Genomic DNA, 17,265 nt, shown 5'->3' on the forward strand with positions numbered 1-17,265 from the left:
TGTGGTCAGACAACCATTGCCCCGCTGCAGCCGCCAGGGAGCCGCCATTCCCTGCCAGTGTTGCAGCAGTTTAGAGGCATCAATATGCTTGGCGGGACTGCTACGGTCCCACCAAGCATATGAGATTTTCCTCTCTCCCAGGGTTCAACGGCGATTCCTCCTCGATGAAAACCCCAGCATAGAAGAAACAGCCCCATGATGTCTCTTCGCCCTGTGGATGCACACAGGGGGGCACAGGGGCACAACATGTGCCCCAATGTGTGCATGCACACCAGTTCCTGCAAAGCATGGACTTTTTAGTCCTTGCCGTGCAGGAACTGTTTTTGGTGTTCCGATTGCGGTGCCTGTTTTTAGAGGCACCGCCATGGAAATGCCAAAAAAGCCTACCAGACAGGCAGAAACTCCAAATCAGGTGGGCTGCCCAACAACGTCTTTGGTGGTGAGACGGCAGGTGGGACCCAGCACCGCACTGCCAAAGTCATAATCAGTCACCTATTGTGTTGGAGCATCATTCCACGTTCTTACCTTTGGTAATGAGGATGAATTTGGGCATGGTATGGTTCAATTTAAGGTAGGCACTTGATATCCAGGACTCGGTGAGGTCAAGGCAGGATTTGAATCAGTCGGCTCCAGCACTATCTGTGATCCAATGCACACCATTCAGATTTTTTCTACTGGTCGTTTTCTATCAAGACAGTTAAATAGAGGCAGTTGAACAAGCAGAAACCAATTCTGGTATTTTACTGACCTCTATAGGTCGTTTTCTATCAAGACTGTTAAATAGAGGCAGTTGAACAGAAAAAAAGTCCCTAAGCGGAAGCAGACAAATCCTAGGGCTGATCTCCAGAGCCCACAAAGTACATACACATATAAGTATGTACTAAAGTATATACAAGAGGTCTCGAAATGCTCGACCTAAAAAGTAGAGTATAACTTTAGATGATATTTAATTTTTTTTTAATAACACATAGAGCATTTAATACTTGCAATATTTATTCTGAAAGTGGGATTGACAGCACACTTGAAAATCACTGCACCAGTTTTCAGTGGTTTAATTTGTATGCAGCCATGATCATCATTTCAAACCTCCCTTCAAAATTGATGCAAAGCTTACAAATGGATCCTTTTTTATCAAAGAGGACACTCAAGCCAAAGGATCATTGCCAGCAGAAGTTCATCTTCAGTAGACCCTTTTCATAAATAAACAGGGCACGGACAATAGTATATGTAGAATTTGGGCTGTGATTGGCCAGTTGAGGATGTAGTGGAGGTTCTTATTACAACTTTTTGTATTTCAAATTATTTTTCAATCACAGGTATTTCCAACCTTAATTATATATATAATGCAGTGCTGTTCATGGACATGATGGTGTTGACTTGCCATCATCCATCAGAATTATTTATTCATTCATTCATGCATAAGCTAGCTACAAAAGTATACTGGTTGGACTACTATATTTGTCACCTGAACAAAGACAGTAGTGTTTTTGAAAATATATAATCAATGTCCTTGCTGTTCTATGAAAAATTCTCACATATTTCCCTTTCTGTATTTTATTTCACCAGATCATGCTTTGTTGATTGGAAATAAGTATTTTGTGACATTTGATGGACAGGTGTATGAAATGGCCTCAAAATGCAGCTTTCTTCTAGCCAAGGACTTTTTACACGACAGCTTTACCATCATATTGAACCAAGAAAGTGCTGGCACAAGATCTCTTCACGTAGAGATGAACCAGACAACTATCACAATCTATCCAGGGCTTGTGGTAAGTATGATAGTTGCAAGAAAAAGTTAAATTAAGATAAAATGCAACCCTCTTGACTCAGTAAATCAGAAAGAACAATGGTTTGGTTTGATTACTTTGGACAATGGGTGAGACGTATTGCCCTTAAGCTTAGGAGGAGTCAGCTATAGATCAGGGTACTATAGCCAATGAAGTCGGTAACCCTGCCCACATTTACCTTCAGTAGAAGCATTGAAAATCTAGTTACAATTTAATGCTATGATGACTGCAACTTCAACAAGCCTTCCCACTGCTACTGCTTCACCTAACCCATTCCACCCCCACCCTCACACATTTACCTCCTTTACTGCAGTCGCAAGTTAATAGAATACCCTTTGCTCCGCATGCTCTTCCCTCATCCACTTACTATTATGATATTACTCCTCTTTTATCCTAAGTTTCCTCTGATTGACTCCATGTATAATCTATACATGTTTCGTTTTCAGTATGTGTTTCATTGAAAACATGTTAATAAAAAAATATTGAAATCAAAACAATATAATTAAGGCTATTTCCTGGATATTGTCATGTCATCCCAAATGGAAGACACAGTGAGGCAGAATAATTTTATAAAGAGGAATGTCTTGAAATGTTTTAATTTTTTCCAATATCGAAATTATTTGCTAAAAGTAGAAAGAAATGGGATTGGGAAGTGGAGGGGAGGGGGAGAGAGAGAGGTGGAAGGGAGTGGCGAGGGAGGTTATTTGGGAAGTTGGGCTATTGGGAGGCATTGAAGATGGGGTCCTTAGTGGGATATGAGAAATGAGGTATCAACTGTCCTCGCCCACGGACACAGACGGGGGTGTGCATTTGCTCAATAGTGTTTCTTCTGATGTAGACCAATACTTGCATGAACGCAGTCTAATAGTCCACCTATGTGAGTATACTGTTGTGAAAATGCAATGAAGTTTGTTTAAAAAAAGTCGAAAGAAATAGATTTTTGAGTGAGAAAATCCCAATAAGACCAGTTACCTGATTGAGAATTTCCAGGCAAAACAAATGCTTCTACATGAAAATTCTCATTGAAGGGTTTTAGCACAATATTCCAGCAAAAGGCATTTTAGCAGAAAAACTTCACCAATACGTGAAATTAAGCACAATACATAAATTTCACAACTGCATGGAGTTTAAAATCGGCATATTTCACTGAACCTAACTAGCAGACATATAAATTTGCACTACTCTGAATCGTCCTGTAACCTTAGACTTATCTCTAACATTCTTTCCACAATCCACACACTCAGGCTCCTCATTATGGGGTTTCACTTAGAGCCCGGGCTCACAATTGGGGTGGAAGATGATTAACAACATTGGTATGCATGGTTCTCATAGAGAGCCTTTATCTGAGTGTCATAACTTCTTGAGAGCTTATCGGTAGACCTCTGCTTCTCTCCTTTCACTGAAAGCAGAAAGCACAGCTGTAGGAGAGGGAAGGAAGGCAGGGAAGATAATGGGTGTTGGTGAAGAATAGCAAGTAAAACATTTATTTTCATGTTTGCGTCAGGGAGGAGAGATCATGTGATGTATAGCTTTTACATTATTCTCTGTCCCTGTGCAGAAGGCAGGGGCATATTATTGTGGCGGGGCATTCAGAACATAAAATGATAGATGTGTAAAAAGTGAATTACAGGGATGTTTTTCACCTCGGGTTCTGAGTGACATGATAGACAACTCGAGCTTCGCTCTTGTTGTCTATTTGACGTCACTCAGAACACCCTCCCCCCCGCCCTCTGGTGAAAAATATCTCTGCAATTCACTGTTACCATCTATGATTCTATATATTGCTTGGCTTGCAGTCATGGGCAATAATGCTCAATTATGCATTTCCCCATCCAAACGGGTAATACATTGTGGATTGTTGTGCTTTCTACACCACAATCTACATGTCCTGGAAATTACTCTTATTTTTTTACCAGGTTTAAATTTGGCAGGGTGCATCTGCAGGAACTTTACTTCAAGGGTTGGATTTAAATGTCCTCGTAATTCCTGGGTGAGGTAAAATCCAACAAACCTATAATTATGAATCCTGCATTTGTGCAGGGACTGCAGTTTATTGGGCCACTTTTCAAGAGGACCTTGGTGCCCGCAAACATCCCTTGTATTGAGTGCACAAGATCCACCATCTGTTTTCTGTGATATTTCATCCAGATCAATTGTTACATTGACCCTCCACTGGGCTGCTAATTCTTTCATAGACAACAGTTTTTGTTGTTGGTTGGGCACATCCCTTCAGTTTATTTTAAATGCTGTATAGCATGGTTGAAATCAGGATTTTCCTACTCTCCTTAAAACGTGCTCTCCAGGATTTTCTACCTAGGCTTTCCAATCCTGACCCCACTAGTGGTACCTCCATTGATGTGGGTATCCGCACTCCAAAAGGCTACTCCTTTGATTCATTGGTTCATTTCATTCCATCAATGACAAAACCTAATCTTAGTAACAACTACAAAACTTTTGTGTAGAGTGACATACAATGTGGTATATCACCACGCTTTAACAATAATATCTAAGTAATTGGCCTTGTGGTTCAAACATACTTTTTCTGAGTTTTTTAGATAAGATTGCTGTGCTGCAATGTGTTTAACACATTTTATGAATCTTGCACCACATACAATTTTTATTTTACCATACTTGAAATTTTCAAATTACCTTTTTCTTCATTATGCAGGTAGATGAAAATTGCCATCGTATTGATATCCCTTTTAAAAAGAATGGGATATCAGTAAGAAAAGAAGCCTCGGGAATCGAAGTTTCTAATCAACATGGGGTTTCTCTAGTGTGCGATCATCATGAAATCTGCAGTCTCACCTTGCACGGATGGCATCATGGTGAGTACTAAAAATATTAACCCTTTTCAATTTCATATTTTTAAGTTTGACCTACAAACAGTTTTAGCTGTCTTGACAGCATCATTGATTTAAAAAGAAATAATAACAAAAAATCCATACACATATAGCTACAGAGAGGATCTCTGGATTAGCCCTATTATCTATTGGTTGGTTCACCTTCCATTCATATTTTGCTTTCACCCACCAAAGTATACACAAGAAACATATTTTCCTGTGATGTGTATGAAAACTATAAAAGGTTGGTACACCATTTCTAAACATAGCTGCACCCATACTGTCCTAATAAAATTATATTTGATGAAGAATTTGGGTTTATTGATATAAAAAGAAATTGCAAGAATATGACCACCAGTATGACTGTGTTGTGTTCTTGTGTCTTCTTTTTATTGTTGTGGCATTTATTGCCAATAAAGGAATACAAAATATAACCATTAACTAAGCGCACGAAGGCCAGACCGTTTCACTTTGCCAATACTTGTTTGTAGTTGTTTTTTTAATGCAGGAGTGTAGACATGATTCATTTGACCAACTTTGCCTATGAATAGGAATTGCATTGTGCAGAGATTGGAGACGATTGTTAACGTGGCACTGGTGACACTGCACGTCTACGTAGGAGGAGGAGGAAGGAAGTGAGGCGAGGATGAAGGAGCGGACAAGGCACTACGCGGGGGCCGCTTAAGCCGTGTGTCATGGCCTGTGACTTGCGGTGTGGTAAAGTGTGAAGAATCTGCCCTTCCAGCTACTTTGGTGCCTTAAACTCGTGCCAGTTTACCAACGAGGAGGACCCGTTGTGCTGGTAGAATCGGCGCCTACAGCGGGTCCGGTGTCTGGTGTCCACACACACTCCTTAGCGCTCCGCTCTACCAGCCTACCAGGCATCATCTAGGCATCCAGACATGGCTGCGGGTAAGCTGTAAGCAGCGAGTAACGAGCAGCAAGTTGGCAAGTAAGCAGCAAGTAGGCAGCTAAGCAATTGTTCCTGGCAAATGCAGTTGGAGCCCATGTTAAAAATCATTGTAATACAGCCTAACCCTCCCAGCCTCAGTCACAGCTATAGCTCGGTTCTCTGCCCTTAGGCCCATGTTTCAACTCCAGGACTTTAGCCAGTCAGCACAGTTTTTGCAGTTTCAACTAAAATTACATTTCATGGACTGAGCGAACCCCATGAGGCAGCAGAATCGGCCAGGCTAGGTTCGGGTGTGGCTTGCAGCCCCAAGGGAGTGGGGGCCCTGAAGTTAGCTACGAATAGGCCATGTTACACCGCATGCATTTAGAATGCATGCCATTTCAAAGTAGTCATTACAACGACCACATTGTTACAATGCAGACCATTACAACGCAAGTCATTACAATGACTTTCTGTAGAGGGGGCACTGGATGTTGGAGTAGTATAATTTACTATTCCAACTCCAGTCTGTGCAACAGTAGGGAAGGTGTTAGATTTAAGAACCAACACTTTCTGCCCCTGACAGCAAGTCGTTGTAATGACCGTGTTGTAAGAGCATGTGATGTGTAAACATTGCTGTAAACGATATTTCCCATTAGCTATGTCACTGAAAACAGTGTGTCGCGCTGGATACCTAGTTGGATACTTGGCAGGGCATTTGACAGCTGGGTAAGTCATTGCTATACCACTGCCACCACCATTGCCACTAATAGAGACCATATTAGGCACAGGAATAGAGGGGTGCTTTTCTGTGGAATCGGTCAGCCTAGGCGCTGGTGCAGCTTTAAGGTTGCCAGCCCTTTCCTTCCAAGGATCTTGTTCTTCAACAAAGCGTAGCAGGAGGGGTGTGGTTTGGGGTGTCAAGATGGCAGTTGCACTCTGAGAGTGCTGCGGACCCTTCTGTCATCTGCCACCATCTACTGCATTGCCTAGCCTTGTCTGCATGGCTCTGTACTCATTCTATCCCCGGTAAATGCTACTACTGGAGTGAGGCAGTGATTGGCGTTTAAATCACGGGCAGTGGGGCACACGATTGAAGTCACACCGACAAGCCTGTGCATTGCCCTTCAGCCATCATTGCGGATTGGGTCAACAGAGTGCAGAAGAGATGGCCCGAAGTGGAAAGCCGCCCATGCCCTGCAGGAGTGGCGAATAAGGTGCGATGGTGCTATGTGGAAGACCCAGGTGAGAGACGAGGCCCCGATGAGTGAGCGGGCACAGGCTCTGGGTTCCTTGCTGCCCAGGAAAGGGAACGGGTGTGCTAAATCTGTTGCCAGTATTGACCGGGCAGTAGGTCTAGTGTTTCAGCCCAGCATTCCCCTCCTATTCCCCGCAACCTGAGCTGCTGCTCCTGGACGACTTTGGGCGGCCTAGGAGAGGTGAGACTAGGCCTCAATTGAACATTTTGGGTCGTTCAAGTCTGGGTTCACCTTGACGCAGGGAGGCAGGGGTCTGCCCCAGAATTGCAGCCGAGACTGCTGCCCCATTGACTGTATCGGGCTGGTCCTTCCTTTTGGGGCCTTTTGCGTGGCGGAGCACCTGATGCAGCGGAGTCACTAAACACCGGCCTCACAGTTCCCTGTGAGAAGGTAGCATAAACTGGACTTCAAGCTCCCCAAGTATGAATTGATCCCAGCAAGGAGGGCGACTCTCTCTCCCCTTGACAATGGAGTGAACTAGGCCTGGGGCCTCTCACCCACCTCCCAGTCCAGACATTGAGGCCTAGAACACTCTGCAAGAGTGCAACATCTGAGGTGTAATCGCTAGTGACCTACCCCTTGAATCGTGCTTGACCTGGCGGAGTGGTAATTTGCTTGAAGTTCTTGCTCCCTTTGCCTCCTGGGACCTTAATCCCCCTCCCCTCGTCATTGTTCAATTTCTGCTCAGTGATGGTGACTGGTCTTGTGCTTGGCTACTTGTGCTGCTTTGAACCCACAGTAAGCGGACCAGGCCACTACATACGCCTACTGCTTAAGTTTCTAGAACAATGGGAAAAGACAAGAAAGTGAAGCCATCCCGCCCTCCCACTGACCAATTTACCACTACTGCTGGAGCGGCTGGAGGGGAGGTACTTATTAAAGCCACCACGTCTGAAGATAGCCTGGACAAGATCCTTCAGGCCATGCACTCCTCACAGACCATTGTCAAGACGAAGATTGGGGAAGTACTGGTGGATATGTAGCGCTCCTCTGCCAAGATCTTTGCAGTGGTACTGGCTGCCTTTCCAAGGCATAGCTATGCCTCTCCAATGTGGAGGATGAGGACCCACACAAATGAGCGTCATCACTGCACCGAAGAGGCAGAAAACCTCTCCAGGCACAACAACTTATGCTTTGTAGGTTTCCCAACCTGATGACTTCCTTGAAGAATGCCTTAAATCCTGAATGACAAAGGACAAACTTTCCCCATGGTTTGCAGTGGAGAAAGCACACAAATTGCTTACTCCTAAGCCTCCTCTGGGTGCACAGCGAAGACCCATAATAGCGAGATTCTTCAACTTCAAGGATAGAGACTGTATCCTGAGAGAGGCTAGAGCGCACTCAGATCTCCAATATCAAAATTCCAAAATACTGATTTATCCGGATTACACCCGCAAGGTCCATGCCAAACGTCGTTCATATAAAGCTGTCAAACCGAAACTCAGGGCTCTCCGACTATCTTACATGCATCTGTTCCCAGCACAACTTAAAGTAACCGTCGTTTAAGGATACCTCTCCTGCATTAAGTAAATGTTTCTCAGACAGGTTGTACAGTTAACACAAAGGAAGAGAAAGTCAATGTACACCTAGCATTAACATCTCATCAGGGCTATATCTCTCTGTAGCATCAGAATTACTGTTTCATTCATCTCCCTGGTAACTACGTTTGCTTCTCTAGCAATCTTCAATGCCTTGCGAGAATTCTATCCTCCATTATGCAACTGTTGGAAAAACCTACTCATAGCTCAGATCATATTCTGGACAATTTATCAGAAATTCTGCTCCCTTTGAAATATGAGGAAGTTGACGTATCAACTGGTAAGCAGATTACTCAAGCTAATTTTATTCAAAAGAATGGTATTGGACTTCAAGTAGGTTGCCCCATATCGAAATTACTGACGATTCCACAAAAATCGAAGCTGGAGGTAGACCTTTTTCATTGGAGCTTCTCTTTACTTAAAATGACTCCTAACGCACCAAATGCTGCATCAGTATACTATAATCCTTCTACAGTACAAATCATAGGATCTGAAATATTTCCAATTTTTAAAATAAAAGGAAAAAAGAAAGGGGCTGATGAAAGAACACTGTCTCCAGCTGTAATACCCCCAAATAAATGAAAGATCGGGAAGATGATAAAAGAAAGCTAAGAAGACTAAGCAAAAGAATGGCTATAAAAATTAAATTCCCTGAGAAAACTCTTCCTACTTCATCTTGCAATAGACCTTGGAGAAAGGGTGAAACCTACTATAGGGTTTGAGAATTCACAGTTAGCGGCTGTTTCTAAGAATCCTCACGGTTAAAGCAGTTTAAATTGGGCTATACCAGCAAAGGAGCCGGAGTTAGTGACAAAAAAGACAATATCTTAGATAAAGAGGCGGAAAAGATGTCCCTTGATTCGACGATCTTTGTACCATCTGTTTAGTCACATTGGAACCGAAAGACTCAAAAAAGTAAAAAAAGGAAATAATAGCCCTATCAATGGCTCTGAACCTGATTTTAATGGCCTTTGTGCCTCGTACATCATCTGATGAAGTAGAAAACGGCCCTCAAGATCTCCGAACTTACCAGTCTAAAATGCTAAATGGAGAAAATTACAACTTTAGATTTTATTGTCTTATTTGAGAATGATTCTTCGTTTATGAACTGATCCCTTTTGTTGAATCTCTTGGCCCAGGTAGACCAACAAGTTGGTAAGGAGCAGTGATTTGGAATTGGTGGAATTATTAGACACTTGACTAGAGAAGAAAACGAGGGTTACATTTAAGTTGCCAGTTATTGTCATTTTGGTCTTGAACAACTGTGATTTTTTTATGTCTCAAAAAATTTACATTATTCCCTCCCCTCTTAAAAACAAGGTTTCACCAGTAGGGGAGGGGGGAGGGATGTGGTAATATTTGCCATTGTCATGTCCTATTGATGAATGTTTATGTTTCACAGGAAGAGAGGGCTACTAACACAAAATTACCTGTATTTGAGGAAGATATGGGAAAATTAGTGAGGATAACTCTGAATTTGGAAGGAAGTCCTTGTAAAAATGTGTTTGTTAATCACCTGCAAAGAAGACAATTCACCTTCTATTCTAAGGAATGAAATAAGTGGATTTTTCATTTAAAAGGAAGAAGAACTAGGTGGGTAAGAATCCAAGAGAGATGTAGATCTGATAACATCTGGGTAAAAATAACAGAAAATATAAAAATCAAAAAGTCTTTTTAAAAATTATAGGGGAAAAGAGAGGCTCTTTCTCCAACCTAAGGTAAATAATATCACTAGCATGGAATGGCAAGAATACATTATATCTCTCTATGCTTTGAACACACAGACACTCAGTAACAGTGTTATAGCGTCCCTAGATGAGGGTTCAAATGGGAGATGTACCCCTTTTCTCCCCAACTAGATAGAAAGTGTAGCATTATCTTAAAGCTGCTATGAATACCAAGACTCTTGCAAGAGGTCCAGAACAACTACCTATTTCCATCATAAAATAAGACCTGGATATATGAGCCACTTACGTAGTGGCACTTTTCCGTTATTGTTACTTTACTGGGGTGGTCCCTAGTTCATCAAGGAGCAGGATTATCTTGCTCTTACATAACAATGGCCCTCCAAACCTACCTTGCAATTATAGACAGATCACCCTGTTTGACGCCACAGGAAAGATTTTTCCAAATGTGTTTTATCTAATCTACTAGAATGGGTGTAGGAAAAAAATATTACTCCTTTGGAGCAGGCAAGGTTTAGAGCCGGTCAGTCGACCTTGGACAATATACCAGTATTCCATCTTGTATTGGAAAAATATGTGAAACAAAGAGGATGCCTGTCTATGCGGCCTTCATTGATTTTTCAACTGCTTTTGACCCGTGGACAGGCTGACCCTTTGGAAAATGTTTGCTGTGTTGGGAATACCAGGGGGTCCACTAAAACGTAATATTGCTCTCCATACAGCTATCTGGTGTCATGTTATGTTCGGAGGCAGGCTGGGTATCACTCCAAAAATTCCGACCAGTAATGGTTTGAAGCAGGGATGCCTGTTGACTGCTATTTTCTCTTTGTATGGTGGACCTGCCCGATGTGCTGAGCAAGGCTGCTGTTGATGACCCAAAACTAGGCTCTTATCCTTTAGGGACACTCCTTTATGCAGATAATATCGTTCCTATAGAGTTGACTCCCAAAGGCCTCCAGAAACATCTTAATATCTTGTCATCTTAATCAGACGCTCAGTTCTTGAAGGTTATCAGGTTCTGTCCAAATGGGTATTGGGCCAATACAAGTATAAGTGGTTCTATAATAATTCTACCCTAGAAGTAGTAAAGTCTTACACTTATCTTGTAAGAATAATGCCTGCAAATTCGGCAGATAATAAAATATCAAATCAAATAAGGCATATGCTCATGGAAACGCACTAAAGTCACTTTGTATAGCAACAAGTCACAGGCACTTTATTCATCTCCTAACAGCAGACAAAATGAAAATTACGTCGACCCGTTTATATGCTATAGAGGCAATAAATATTAAGCAATGGCGCTTTATGCATAAGGGGGGGAAGATTCTTCACACTATTTTCACTTTAAATTCCATGGTCTCGCTAAGGCTAGAATTAGGATTGGTGAGCATGTACATCAGAGGACGAGCCACATGCTATGAAAATATCATTGTATTCTACATGCCAAGGAAAAGTCTTTAAGGAGGCTTATGGCCATAAAATGTCTCCTTCCAACTACAAAGGCCAGTCCATTTTTATCTAATATTTTAACTGCACTTCAGCACTTTTCCTTGTCTAGATCAAATATTCAGAATATGAGCTAGGATCACCTAAAATTTTAAAGCTTACCATTGCAAATTCATCGATGGAGTGTGATATGGTTATATGTAGCACTAAACCTCGCTTCCAGCGTGTCACTCAATCATGTCAGGCAGCAGTACCCCAAGCGTATTTTTGTTGTATAATCTTTATTCGGTAAAATTCTCACCATACAAGAATTCATTTTATACAATTATACATTACTTTTGTTAAAAGAGAAAGAAAAAAATTGGAATACAAACATTAGATAAAACCTATCAACAGTAAAGTTCCCATTATTAAAAGTTAAAACCTGCACATTATGCAATACATTGGATGATTAGTATTAGGACCTAGCCAAATCATTCTCATCAATACGTAATGTTAGGAATTGCTTCAGATCTATACAATCATCATCATAGCGTCCTACCAATAAGGGCCTGCTAGCTATTTGGCGGGGTAAGCTGTAACTTCATCCTCCTAATACGAGTCCTCCAAGCACTACTCAGATATTTAGCCACCCCGCATACCATGGCAGAGGAGGACGGGTCAGTAGTGAGAACTAGTAGGGCCATTCTATGGCACCTCAAACCCAACCCCATGCAAACTGGTTTCAGCCAAACCTTCCTAGCCACTTTGTAAGCGGGGCAGGCAAAAAGTAAATGCGCCACAGACTCCTTTGGAGCGGCGCACCCGGGACAGGGCCTCTGAGGTCCACCAGCATTAGTCCACCCCGCGGTGAACTCGTGCACCGGAAGGGTCCCATACCTGAGTTTTAGATAAAGGGCTCTGTCCAGAGGCTTAGCTATGAGGTCGAGGAAGGGTTCCAACTTCCTAGACCATTTAAACTCTAAAAACCTTTCGGTGAGTAAACCCCCAACCCCACTGCGTGTTGCCTCTGCCTGGACCCAGTCCCAGTATAACTTCTTGATTACCGGTTTGGGGGGTGGCATTTGACTCACCCACACATCCCTCAGGCCCAATTGCACCACCAACTGCCTCACGTTGCTCAACCATCCGATCTTGTTGCCGATGTCGAGCAACATTAGTTCATCCAACCCTGCAGCATATTTGGCGAGCTCCTTGGTCCTTCGCAGCCGAGCCCAAAACAATAGAGGGCGCAGCCTCACTAGGTCTTTAAATGATCGCCTGCCCAGGTCTAGCCGCAAGGGAATTAGCGGGGTGGAAGCAGGAAGAGCCACCAGGTCCCTCAGAAACTTGTTTTCCGCTACAACTAGCTCTGAAACATTTTCAAACCCCCACAGCTCGGAGCCATATAGTGCAGCCGGGAGTATCTGGCCCTCATAGATTGCCACGACCGGTGCCACAGATTTACTCATTGACTCCCGATGCTCCCTCAAGGTCACCCCTGACACTCTTTTGTGGCCAAGTAACATTTTGGCCAGGTGGTCCTTCCAATTCATCCGACTATTTACCCGCACCCCCAAATAGTCGAATGAATCTACCAACTCCAAGGGTGCCCCATTGAGCGTAAAATTATTTCTAAATCTTTTGGAGGGTGAAAGAGCCATGAGCTTAGTTTTCGAGGTGTTGATGGTGAGTCCTCTATCTGTACAAAAGGTGCTGAATCGGTGCAGAAGCTTTTGGAGTCCCACCGGGGATTTAGAGATCAGTATGGTGTCGTCCGCGAAGAGTAGAGTGGGGATTCTTTCCCCCGCCAGGGATGGTGCATCTGCCTCTTCCTCTCTCAGATGGTCCACCACTCCATTCACAAACAGAGAGAAGAGGGTCGGTGCCATGACGCATCCCTGGCGTACTCCCCTCCTCACGGGCACCCTATCTGTCAGCTGGCCCTGGGTGCCCCATCTAATCCTCGCGTAGTTCCCCTCGTGGAGCCTTACAATAAGGCTCAGGAGAGACCCGGGGCACCCCATTTTCTCCAATGTCTCCCACAGCTTTACTCGAGGGACCAGGTCAAAAGCCGTTTTGAGATCTATGAAAGCCATGTAAAGGCTAACCCTTTGGATGGTGACTGACTTCCAATAGATGACAAAAAAGCGAAAGACCTGGTCCATCGTACCAACCTTCTGGCGAAATCCTGCTTGAAGGTGGGAAAGGATTTATTCCTCTTCCATCCAAGCTCCAACCCTTAAGATGATGACCCTGCCAACCACTTTCTGAATCACGTCTATCAGACTGATAGGTCTGTAATTGGCAGGGTCCTCTCTAGCCCCCTTTTTGTACACAGTGACCACCTCTGCCCCCTTCCAAGAGTCTGGCATGGGGTGACCCCTGGCAATCAGATTCATTATAATGGCAATTAGTTTGGCCCAAGCCATAGGTTCCTCTATCAAAAGGTCCCCCGGGATCCCATCCGGGCCAGCCGCCTTCTTCGGGGTCAGATGTCTAATGGCCACTACTACTTCCGAAGGCGAGAATGGGTCCTCGAGCTCCCCTATAGGTTCCCCGTCTCTGCCCCTAGCTACCATTAAACAAGAGGGGGCTTCAGTTCCACCATATAATGACGAAAAATGGTCAAACCATTGCAGGCTTGTTATATGGGTGGCTAAAGGTTGTGCGCTCTGCTGCCTAGCTTTATTAATAAGGTCCCAAAATAACCTTGGATTCCTCATGCTGGCTGCACAGTTTAAGTCCTGCCAATGTTGCTCATCCCACTCTCGTTTGGCCAGTGCCATTACCCTTAAATAATCCTTCCTAGCCGCTCTAACTAGTGAGGGATCTTTTTTAAGTAGGGCACCTGTTAGTTCTTTCCTTTTTCCCTTGCACTGGGCCGAGTACCAGGGATTATTAGAAATGGGAGGTGTGTTATTGACTCTACGGCTTTTCCCTTTGGATAAAAAATATTGGCTCACCTGCTCTATTGTGATTTTGTAGGCTGTATCAAAGGCAATGGGCGGCTCCGGGGCACTTCCCAATCCCTGTTCCCATGTCGCCAAGTCCAGGGTCAGATCTACTACGAGAGATTTTATACTCCCAAGTTGATCTTCCTGCAGTTGGGCCTTGTCCCATTTCAACCTACGGTTACTGTTGTAAGGGACAACCTCTTTGGTTAACCTCAAGGGAGCACTCATCCCCCCACCCTTGGAGTTACCCCACCTAAACTTAGTACAGAGGGGGTTGTGGTCACTATCCTGTGTAGCCACCACCTCCATATCTATTAAGTCTTTCCACAATCTAACGTCCAGTAAGATGTAATCGATTCTAGATGGACCATTAAGCCTGTTAAAGGTCATTGCACCAATACTGTCGGAAATAGTCCTACCGTTAAGTGCTCTTAAGTTGTGTTCCCTAATAAGGGCATTGATTTGTATAGCCCTTGCTCACCATTTTCGAATAGGGGGTAGTAGCAAAGCTGGGATAGACCATCTAGAATCTTCCCCCTCAGTACCCAAAGGATCATCCCCGGAAAGGGGTTCAAACGTGCAGTTAAAATCCCCACCCACTATAATTTTAGCAGATGATGGACACTTAGCTAATGCTAGGTCTAGACTCGTTAAAGTTAGTGAGGAGGTGTCCCCCGGTGCCTCCCTAGCGTAAACATTAAACAATTCAAGCCTGCTCCCCTCAAGGTATCCCCTAGAGGTGAGGTGTAATACATCCCCACACGCTGAATCTTGAATGACAACATCCCAATCCAGATCAATTTTGATCCAAACCACTAGTCCTCCCGCGGGTCTACCCTTTCCACTGCTTACTGCTGGGGAAAAATATGTGGTATAACCAGATTTGTGTAATGGGAGCAAACTCCAGGTTTCCTGGAGCAGGCAAACATCAAACTTTTCAATGAATGTGTGCCATTCAGGTAGAGCCATCTTCCTTTTTAACCCTGCCACGTTCCAAGAAATCAGGTGTATAGCCCTGTGTCCTATAGAAACTTTACCATGGACCCCCTTGCTCCCACCCCTGCCCCCCTCCTTGGGCCTGGAAATGGCGTCCACACAGGTAAGTGGCTTAGGGAATACAATGCTACCAGCTTTGGTATCTATGCACATTTCATCCGTAGTGACTCTAGTGATGCTATTATCTGAACTTTGGGCTGCAGAGAGGCCCACCTGTCTATTGTCATCACATCCTGCCTCCCTTAGTACCTCGAAATCTGTGCCCTTTGGATTAGCCACACTTGGTCGGCCACCCGTCTCCCCCTTAGGCTGTAAACATCAGTCGCAGTCTTCCTTACCAGATAGCAACGAGAACCTGTTGCCTGTCTCCAGAGGGGTAAAGGGCCTCAGGTGCTCCATTCTGCTGTTACTATTTCTGTTGTATCTCTGGGGTGCCGTGATCCTGCCAAGAGGGTCAGCCGCCTGGGCAGGGTATTGGCCATAAGAAACATACCTATTGCTATGTAATGGCGGAAAGTTGGGTCTGGAGGGGTAGAGCCCACTTGCATGGGCTGGGTGGAACACCACTGATCTGGGGTAAAAATATGTCAGAGCCCGGGGGGTAATGCAATTGTCCCCATTTCCAGTGGGCCAATTTAATATATAATCCACTGCACGCGGGTCTCTAAAATTAACCACCACCAGGTCGCCCTCAATATCTTTACATCTACTACCCAACCAATTGAGCCGCCTGACATGCACTATGTCCCCATCAATATTATGTGGAATGGGCCTATAAGTACTCAGCCAGTGTATAATTTAGTTTTTCAATTGAGCGTAACCCTCCTTCTTGTTATCTTTTAACGGCGGAACCCCTGTCAAAATGACCACGAAAGGCACCGCTTGTGGGGGTATCTCCACTTGTGGCCCTTTGGTATCTGGAGCTCTAATGTGTCTGACGCTTCCCTGTTCCTCCCGCGAGTTCCTTGTGGGGGCCATTAACGGTCCCCTTTGGGAATCGCCCACTGGCCCCGCTACTGGGATGTTTATATGCTTTAAGGGGTGCGGCCTTTGGTGGATGGAGTCAGCCCTACCGTGGGTCTGTGTCTTCGGTATGGGGGGCTGGGATGGAGCTATAGGTGCAATAGTAGAGGGTATCTCAACCGAGGTTACGGGCGGCGCAGCCCCACTCAACTGGGCTTTGGCCAAGGTACCCAGACTGCTTAAGGCAGTTTCCAAGATGGTCAATCTGATTTCAACTTTCTTTATGCTCTCACTAATGGGCAGGAGCAGGGACCTGAGTAAGAATTCTAAGTTCCCCAATGATGTGGCAGGGAGTGATGCATTCAGTAACGGGTCCCCAGGAGTAGCGTCGTGGTCTATGGTGTTGGTATCCATGGCAGATGAAGCCACTACCAACGGTGGTGGCAGAGTTGGGGGAGATTCTGGCACCTCCACTATTACCATGTCAGGATTTACGGGGGGCTTTGATGCTTTCCCGAAATCAGAATGGGGAATTTTGGCTTTACCATGCCCTCCCCTCGTCTTCCTTCTTCTCTTACTGGGTGGTGGACCATGCATCTCCACCACAACTAGTTGTTTCTGCTTCATCTTCCTTGGCTTTACTACAGTGGGGGTCTGGGTGATTCGCCCAACAGCCGTACAGCAGAGACTAGGAAGGGGGGAGACACTTACAATCTGTTCGGGAGGCAAACAGGGAGTGGGTGGACAATCCCGCAACAAGAGGGGAACACCATCCTGGGTTGGTGGATCCTCGTTAGTCTTAGGTGAACCTCCCTCCTGGGCAGCCAAATGAACAGCGGTTTCTGTAAGGGACCTGTTTTTCATACTTTCAACAGTGCGACAACGCTTGGCCCTATGCTCAGCCATAGACGTTTCCTTGT

The 17,265-nt window shown here is 44.5% G+C and overlaps 1 protein-coding gene across 1 annotated transcript in view; it reads left to right on the forward strand.

Annotated features, from left to right (window-relative positions):
• LOC144784068 (uncharacterized) overlaps positions 1 to 17,265 on the forward strand; it is a 1,315,621-nt gene that overhangs the window by 1,255,471 nt on the left and 42,885 nt on the right. The window contains exons 69-70 of the mRNA XM_078662758.1: positions 1,567 to 1,769; positions 4,456 to 4,615. Coding sequence (XP_078518884.1) covers positions 1,567 to 1,769; positions 4,456 to 4,615 — 363 coding nt within the window. The remainder of the gene's footprint in view (positions 1 to 1,566; positions 1,770 to 4,455; positions 4,616 to 17,265) is intronic.

This window comes from Lissotriton helveticus, chromosome 10 (genome assembly GCF_964261635.1).
Source record: "Lissotriton helveticus chromosome 10, aLisHel1.1, whole genome shotgun sequence".
NCBI classification, from domain to species: domain Eukaryota; kingdom Metazoa; phylum Chordata; class Amphibia; order Caudata; family Salamandridae; genus Lissotriton; species Lissotriton helveticus.